This window comes from Lycium barbarum, chromosome 10 (genome assembly GCF_019175385.1).
Source record: "Lycium barbarum isolate Lr01 chromosome 10, ASM1917538v2, whole genome shotgun sequence".
Classification (NCBI taxonomy): domain Eukaryota; kingdom Viridiplantae; phylum Streptophyta; class Magnoliopsida; order Solanales; family Solanaceae; genus Lycium; species Lycium barbarum.
This window is the reverse complement of record NC_083346.1, coordinates 70,595,228-70,604,666: the sequence shown is the minus strand read 5'-3', so window position 1 is coordinate 70,604,666 and position 9,439 is coordinate 70,595,228. Positions and strand designations below refer to the sequence as shown.

At 37.9% G+C, this 9,439-nt stretch overlaps 1 protein-coding gene across 1 annotated transcript; it reads left to right on the top strand.

Annotated features, from left to right (window-relative positions):
- Positions 1-1,243: 1,243 nt before the first annotated feature.
- On the top strand, positions 1,244-1,888 carry LOC132613033 (uncharacterized). Its single transcript, XM_060327094.1, has one exon. It carries the CDS (start codon positions 1,244-1,246, stop codon positions 1,886-1,888), a length of 645 nt encoding a protein of 214 aa, XP_060183077.1.
- Positions 1,889-9,439: the final 7,551 nt, after the last annotated feature.

Here is a 9,439-nt window from a genome sequence, read left to right as displayed (position 1 = left end):
GCATATGGTTTCCGCACTACTCTGCTCGTGCCTATTACTATGATATCGTTCGCCGGTTCCCGGGCCGGTTTTGTAATCGTGCGTACTATGATATATTCGGCAGTATGATGTGTTACGGTTCCCGAGACCTCGCCATAGGGCCGAGTTCCGTTTATGGAGTTATGCTGTGATATGGCCTATGATATGCTTTGATGATATGATATACTATGATGATATGTTATGTTCGGGGTTGTACGGAGATTTGAAACCTTCTGGAGTATGCTGTGTTGTGGCACCAGCGTCGGAGTGGTGAACACATTCCTGAGCCTTGTGCATGATTTTCTGTTTGCATTATGTACATATGCCTTCAGTACAGATTTTGATATATTGATCCGGTATTCTCCCTCTGTAACCTTCATTTCAGTTATGGTTTGGATTTTTATACTCTATGCTTTACATACTCAGTATATCTTTCGTACTGACCCCCTTTCTTCGGGGGCTGCGTTTCATGCCCCCTGGTACAGAGGTTCGTGATCTGCCAGTGTAGGCCACACATTCTGCTATTACAGAGTGCTCCTTTTGATCTGGAGCCCATATGTCGGTACATATCTTTTTTGATGTATATGCTTCTGTATATTTGACTATTGTGGTACGACGGGGCCCTGTCCCATCATATGATTTCGTTATGATTTGTAGAGGCCTGTAGTCATATATGTGGGTAATGGGTCGTGTGTGTGTTCGTTTGTTTATGATCTGAGTCTTAATGCGGTCCCGTCTGTTATGGCGGCCATAATGGCCCGTATGTTTGTATATGTGTATATCTGTTCGGCGATGTGTATTCCGCCGCCCCTTTTGACTATGATATGATAATTTTTGCACGTGCGACCGCTTAAGATAATATTTGCTTTCAATCTGTTTGAGATGATTAATATGAAAGTATGAGTTAGATAAAAATATGACGAGTCAGTATGTAAGACTGTTTGGGGTCCAGATAGGACGTCAGTCGCGGCCCACGGAGCTGGGTCGTGACACTTTTCCCATACCCTATATACATATATTATACGCGTATATAACGCCTTCTGGTCATGGGTCAATATGCATATGAATATGAATGCAATGCATAAATGAAATGAATACATAGAACTCTCGGAATAAAATGATGCCACAGTAACTCTGGTGGACAACTGCTGGCTAGCATTACTAATACATGAAATCACGAGACTAAGTGGGGACCTATCAAATCCCTGCAAATGCTACATGGTTAATGAGAAAGATCATTGAGTCTAGGAGGTATCTTCTACAAGCCCCAAACCTTCATGGTGGCCTGCCTTTGAGATTTGCTGCTGTGGCATCTCAATCTAAGTTCTCTATAAAAAAGATGTACATTGCTATGCTGCCACAACATCCTAAAGTACCATGGAAGTGTCTCACGTTGCAAGCTGGAATCCACCCTAGATATAAATTCATCTTATGGTTAACAATGAAGAGAAGGCTAGCTACTGTAGACAGGCTCCTGAAATTTGGAATCATTGTCCCTCCAACTTTTGTTTTCTACAATACTTATGATGAGACCTTGCTTCATTTATTTTTTAACTGCACTACTACTAAAGCATTATGGCACATGATGCTAGTTTGGTTAGGGGTACACAGAGCAATTGGAAGTTGGCAAGAGGAAGTTCAATGGACTACTACAATGGCAAAGAGGAAATCTGACAGGGGAGCAATTACCAGTGTTGTTTCTGCTATGGTGATTGCTCTGGTCTGGAGAGATAGAAATCTAATCAGGTTCCAAAGCCATAACTACAATGAAGATATATTATGCAAAGAGATTGTTGTCCATCTTCATATTAGAGGTAGAACAAGGAGGAAATGGCAACCAGTATTGTCCCAGCTGAATCCTATGCCATAACAGGTCACTGATGCAGAGAAAATGATGTAGTCTAACAATCGGATGCAAGTTACCAAGCTGATAGAATTGATTATCTATGCATTGTCTTAGCTAGGTGTAGTCATTGGACTTTTTTTTTTGTAACTGGCTGCCAAATATGTATGAAGTAATGGCTGCCTAGTGTCTATGCCTAGAACTAGATTCCTTAGAATTGTAGAGTCTAGAACAGGTGTTGGTTTTTATGTGAGAAACAGGTGGTCTGCGCTGTTTGGTTTTGTAACTATTACTTGGTATTGATAAAATAATTTATTTAATAAAAAAAAAAAAATCTCGAGACCCATGAACAGAAGGAACATCATAACAGGGGTACATGATCATCAAGACTGAAGTACTCCTAGTGCTTCTAAGAGTAGAGTAATACGGAAGCTCGTTTACTCGCTTGTTCGTTCATATCATAGGATCATGCCAAAACGAAAGAAAGGACAACCTTAACATACCTTCTTGTTCTTCTTAACTACTTACGTTTATCCTTCTGAGCTCACAAATCTACATTTGAGAGAATTCATACAATCGTTAGACTTATCGTCGTATACTTATATCAAACTTTCAAATTAAACTACTTCATATCCTGCCGAAAATCGGGCAGCATCTCCCATGTTTATATGTCTAGCCCGAAATCATAATCCAATAACCAACAACAACAACAACAATACCAACGTCAACAACAACATCATCAATACCAATATGCTCCATAAAACATCCCTCATAATGTTTTTCCAATTTTCTCAGCTAACCAACTCGTTATACCAGTATTTAATAACTTTATCTCCATAAACAAACCTAAATCAATATCAATAAAGAAAGATTCATACCTTTCCTCTGCTAGAACCACAACATCTTCACTTTCCACCTTGAGTTCAAGCCAAGACTCATCGCAATACAATTTTATAACAGCAACTATACGCTGTAGGAACCTAAATCCGGAGATTAAACTTGATTTGGGCTAAAATTTGGTGTTTGGGAGTTGGGGGAAAGTTTCCAGAATTTTGGAGAGGATTTGAGGCGTGTGGAATGAAAAATGAGAGGTAAGCCCCCTTTTATAACTTTCCAGAAACTGCCTCGACCGACCTAAAAATTACTCAGCGCGTTCGCATGGGCTTTGGGTGCGTTCGTGTAGGCTTATTTTACTGCCTACTTGTTCGTTTAGTAAAAAGGTCATAACTCTTGATTCTGATATTGTATGAAGGCCCACGACCTATGGTTGAAAATCTATTTCAATTATCTACAACTTTCATTTTTGGTGTGTTTTCAAATTCCAAACTTATAATAGCGTTTTGGCCTCTTTAAGTCAGATCATCCGAAAATGTATCCTTAAATCATCCTTTTTGAGGGCTTATGCCCATATTTGGCTGAAGGGTCCTGTCACAACCCAACCGGAGGGCCATGACGGGCACTCGGAACTAACCCACCGGGCTCCTCTCATGTACATTCACATTCATATCTAGGTGAGCCACATGGCTTATCAACAAACTCTACGCCTCAATAATACCATTTCCAATGGCTAAAACACTTTATATATATATATATATATATATATATATATATATAACGTCAACAACTATGCCCATACACATATACACAAGCCGACAAGGCTAACAAAGTAATATACTAAACATGAGCCGACAAGGGAAAGACATCTACTATACATGACTGTCTACGAGCCTCTATGAAGAGTATGAAACATCATCATGAGGATGGGACAGGACCCCGCCATGCCCATATATACACAAAGGGATAGTACCCACAGGTGTAGCTCCAGATCAAATGGAGCTCCTCTAAGCAATCTCTGGATAAGCAGCCTAAGGATCAAGTCTATCTCCCTGTCCACCTGTGGGCATGACGCAGCGTCCACAAATAAAAGAACGTCAGTACGAATAATGTATATCATGATGGAAGCATGAGAAATAACATAAGATAGAAGAGTCATAGAAGGATAAAGCCATTTATACCTCTAGCGTTGTTTGTCGTATTTACTTACCCTCTTTCTGATGGGAACCTTCCATTTCATACATTTATACTTATAGTAGTATCATAACCGACCATAGAGCTTCGGTGTCTTACATACCCGATCATGATAAGGTTCGGTGTTATACATACCTGGCCCTACCAAGGCTCAGTGTCATCCGTACCCAACTAGAGTGGTGTGGGCGTGATAGATATCATACCCGGCCATACAAGCTCAGTGTTCTTAGTAGTTATACTTTAATATATAAATATGTATACATAGAAGTACATACATGTCCTCAACATCATCATTGTCATCATCATTTTCACTATAACCTTCCTTAGAGGATCAACTATCATATGATTGAACCAATGGTATCGTGAGAACACCAAGATCATGAGCTTTAGTGATTCTAGGAATGAAATCATCGTGCACAATACTATGGATTTCATATGAAGGTATACATCAATGGTATCATGCCTTAAGAAAGAAGGGTTAGCCTTACGAACCTCTTTGTCTTCTTAACTACATAACGTTTGCCGCCCAAGCTTGAGAAATCTACATTTAAAAGGATTCATACCATGGTTAAGTCTTAGAGACATTCTTAAATTCAAACTAGAACAACTCATGAACTAACAAAAATTAGGAAGAATTTTCCCTATTCCATCGACTTCCATCATACCACAAAACAATTCCCAAACAACCATAATAACATCCACAACATCATAATCAAGTAGTCGTATTCAATTAAGTCTCAAAGTTCATTCTCACATTCAACTTACATCAACAACTTCACATCAACCCTTTGCACATTTTCATACAACGCTTCCTCATCCCCATTATTACCTTCCATGATAAGATTATATCCATTTCATACTAAGAATCATGACTCAAGTTAGCTTACTACTCAAAAACATCATAAAAACTACATTTAGACCTCATCTTCTACTTTCTCCTTCTACCCAAGTTGTTCAACAACTAAGCATTCTTAATAACATGAAATAAGCATGAAAACTAACCTTTTATCTCACAAGAATGAGCTTTGGAACAAGCTATCAACTTATATGGAAACCCTAGCTTCAATATCCAAGTTATCCTTGAAGTCTACTAACCCTAGTGAGTCTTCCATTACATGAATATCTTGATTCTTGCCTCTTGATCTTTGTTTTCTCTTGAGTTTGAATATAAAATGCTTGGAGAAGGGTTTTTGAGCTTTCAAGACTTGAAGAAATATGGGAAATGATAAAACACAACAAGGGTCACTTATATATATAAAAAAGAAGAAGCTCGCCGACGGAATTTATACAGACACTTATACGGTCCGTATAAGTGACCGTATAATGTCACCAGTGATGACCCTTCACTGTAACTGTTATACGGACCCTTATACAGACCCTTATACGGGACCGTATAAAGTTATACGGACCATATAAGTGGTATAACCCACTATTTTTCCGAACTTTCTCTTGTTGATTCGTTTGATCTCCAATCCATGTGTAACTTTCTTGGCACTTATATAACACTTCATTAACAATACAATAAGCCCTATAGCAGCCCCTTAAGATATTACCAAAATAATATTAGCTCAATTATAATGAAAACCTTTCCGAACACGACTTACATTTCACTTCCTTCAACGAACTAAATTTCACATATTCATATAAGTTCAAAATCTTATGGTATGCACTTTAAGTTATCTAATACTCTCAATCTCGTAAGGACTTCATGTTCATTTTAAGCTCACATTAGTCCACTCACAAGGTAATAAATTCGGAATTTCTGAAATGTAACAGGTCCTTCTTAAGACTTGCTCAACTTCCCATGCACTACTCATATAAATTTTCATATGTCCTTTATAAAACCCCGGTATTTGGGCCCCATCTTACCTTACGGTTACGAGGGATATTCATCAAGTAACGTTGTTACATCTCGGAAATTCCAGATTTGTTGCCTTGTGAGTAGACTAACGTGAGCTTAAGATGAACAAGAAGTCGTAACGAGATTAAGGATAGTATTAGATATCTTAAAGTGCGTACCATAAAATTTCGAAGTCTTATGGATATGTGAGACTAAGTTTGTCGAAGGAAGTGAATGCAAGTCATGTTTGGAAGGGTTTTCGCGATAGTTGATTTGATACGTATTTAGTGATGTCTTGAGGGGATGCTATAGGGCTTATTGTATGGTTAATGAAGTGTTATATAAGTGCCAAGAAGGTTCCACAAGGATTGGAGGTCAAACGAATCAACGAAAATGATTTTGGAAAAAACGCGAGTTATACGACCACTTATATAGTCCGTATAACTTTATACAGTCCGTATAAGGGTCCGTATAATAGTTACAGTGAAGGATCATCACTGGTGATATTATACGGTCACTTATACGGACCGTATAAGTGTCCGTATAAATCCCGACGGGCAGCTTTATTTTCTTGTTTTAAATAGATGACCCAAGTTCTATTTTTCATTTCTCATTGTTACACCTCGGAAATTTCTCCGTGAATGTACAATGAATAGACCAACGAAGAGTATGAGTGTACGGTGTTTTACTAAGAAGGGGATGACTACTTATGAGTTTTGAAAATGCGAAAGTTGCAGATTTGCACTTCGGCCCAGTTGGTCGTAAAATAGAATACGACCAGTAAAGTGGTTTACGGACTGTAAACTGCTATCGTCTTTTAACATTCCAAAACTTCAACTTTCTGCCAAATGTCTAAATGGTTAAATACGACTCAGAATACGGACCATAAATCAAAATACGGCCCGTAAACTGTGACCGTAAACCACCATGACTCCAGCAAACCTTTCTGGTTCTGTTATTGTTATAGCCCGTATTTTGTACATTCGGATATTTCGAGATAGTCATGGCAAGTTAAGGGAATGACCATCTTCCAAAATTATTTTAATGTACAAGTTGGTTATGAATATTATTTATGAACATTGTTAGTATGGAAATATTGAGAGAGGCTTAGGGCAAAAAATGGAAAATTCGCAAAATGGCTCATGGTAATATTGCGGAAGGCTAGGGGCAAAATGCGAATTTCACAAGAAGCCTGGAAATTTTTTGAGGAAGTCAAGTTGGCCGTGTGGCATATAAGTATATGCCCACATTTTTATTTAATAAGGCTAATTATAAATATATGTATGGACCAAGCTTGTTACATAAGCCAAGTAGTCATATTTGCTATTTTAAGAAATTTCAAGAAAAAGGGAGAAGATCCATGTGTCTACTTGTAATAGCAGAAAATATATATATATATATATATACGTGGGCAAGTGATGACAAATTAAGATTAATTCATCTTTTTTTTAATTCAAGAAAAAAAATTGAAGCTTGGAGAAGGGGGGCATGTGTTCCCCTTGGATTGGTAGAGGCCTTATATATATATATATGTGTGGTAGCAAGAACAAATCATCGAGGGTTCATTTTCTTGCAACATAAGAAGTTGGAGAGAAAGAAAAAAAAAAGAGCAAGGAGGGTGTTCGGCCATGGTTGGCCGAACATGAAGCATGGGAGATGATCAAAAAAATAAAATATTTTCTCCTAGAATTTCAACTAATTGAAAGGTCCTTATTAACATGGAGTAGTTGTTGGAATAAGCAAAGCACTCATTTGTGCAATTCATAAGCCTAGCCAAGTGAAGGAGTCAAAGGACAAAGGTAAGGTTCAATCCTCCTTTACATGTGTTATGGATGATTTATGCATATTGTTGTATGTGGAATTAGATTAGATTCATGAAATGTGTGGGTGTGTGGTGGTGGCCGTATAGGGGCTGCCCTAGTTGGGTATGGTGATATGATTTTACTTAGTATGTTAGTTGTTGTTGTTATGGATTATGTGATGTAGAATGAAGGTTTGGTGGCCTGAAATGAATTTGTAATCATTTGTGGATTATTGAAGAAGTTAATGCGATATTAGTATGGTTTCTTATATTGGTAAGAATAAATTTGTTAATGTATGGGTTGTTGACATAATTCATGAATTTGGAAGTGAGACATTTGTTTGGAAGATTGTAAGTTGGGTTGTTGTGATTGAATTTGAAAGAAGGAAATAGGTTGTTATTGTTCTTGTTGAATTTGGAAGGTGTCGGGTGAAGTAGTGTGTTGATTGAGTTGTTTTGAATGTTATGTGAATTGAATTGAATATAAATGAAATGTCGTTAAATTGTATGACAAAGGTTGTTAATGTTAGAATGCGTCTTGAATTGATTGTTGATGTTGTTGGTATGATTGATGATATTGTTGTTGATAGTTTCGCCGAGTTGAATTCTCAGATTGTTGATTGATGATTTGGGCCGAGTTAGATTCTCGGGGATGGTGTATGTACAGGGGAGATGCTGCCGAAATTTCGACAGATTATAAATGAATTCATTTAAAGGATTAAGACAAGTATATGGTGATGAGTCTAATGATTGCGTCAATCTTCTTGAATGTAGACTAGCGACAACGAGCTTGGACAATTAAGCGTAGCGAATAGGACGTGGAACAGGTATGTTAAGGCTCGTCCCTTTCTTTCAAAGGCATGATCCCGATGTTATGATTTCATAGTTGTTTCCATATTCTCCTCGTTTTCAAAAGATAGATGTTTATGATTGCAAGGCATGATTCTTTTCCGACAACCCGTCAATGTTTTCCAAGAATGTTCGTATTTTTCCAAAACAAAGGTCTATGGTATTGTAAGCTTTTATGACAGAAACGATGGATATGTTTTACAACGATATTGATGATGTCGAGGATGAGAATATTTCTATGATAACTATGATAAGAATGATTTCATGTTTAAAGGTACTTGGTACGATTACTGCTTGATTTTTCCAAAAATAGCTTCTGAAACGTTCGTAAAAGGTTCTGTACTTCAAACGCTCATAACTTTCTTATACTAAATCGGATTGACCTGAAACTTGTTTCTGAGCCTTCAGGTGTCGGTTTATGTATGTTGTTATTCGTTGCTCGTCTCATCTTATAATAATTATTCCTTCAAGGTAAGACAAAGCGGCCATGGTTATTCCATAATGTAATCGGAGGTTACCGACCTTACGTCACTCTTATAGATACATGACTTTCTTTGGGCTCTCCTGCATGCTGCTTATATGATATATGTATATGTATATGTATATGGGGAAGATGGGGAAAAGGGAGATATGTTGCGCTATAGACGCATTGTCACCTGGTCAGTTGGCGTAACTTTCATCCCGGACGCGGGACATATGTGGGGGAGCCGACGTATTCGGCGCTATGATATGATATGTTCTATTTTCTATGTATATGAAAAAGAACTATTTTCAAAGGAAAGCTAAGCATGCATGGCATCCGCCCTATGAGGCACTCAGATGTACAGGTTACCCTTTTATTTCATGATATGCTCTATATCTCTATTCTGTTGTTGTTCATAATTACATCTCTTACTATGTTACTATTCAGGCCTTACATACTCAGTACATTGCTCGTACTGACCCCCTTTCCTCGGGGGCTGCGTTTCATGCCGCGCAGGTACACCAAGATGAGTAGAAGCTATTATAGAAGATGTTCCAACGGAGTTGGCAAGCTCCATTTGCTCTGGGGTGTTGCCGA

Bases quoted from the DNA above. Each gene is read 5' to 3' on its own strand.
- LOC132613033 (XM_060327094.1), top strand. From the start codon at position 1,244: ATGAGAAAGATCATTGAGTCTAGGAGGTATCTTCTACAAGCCCCAAAC.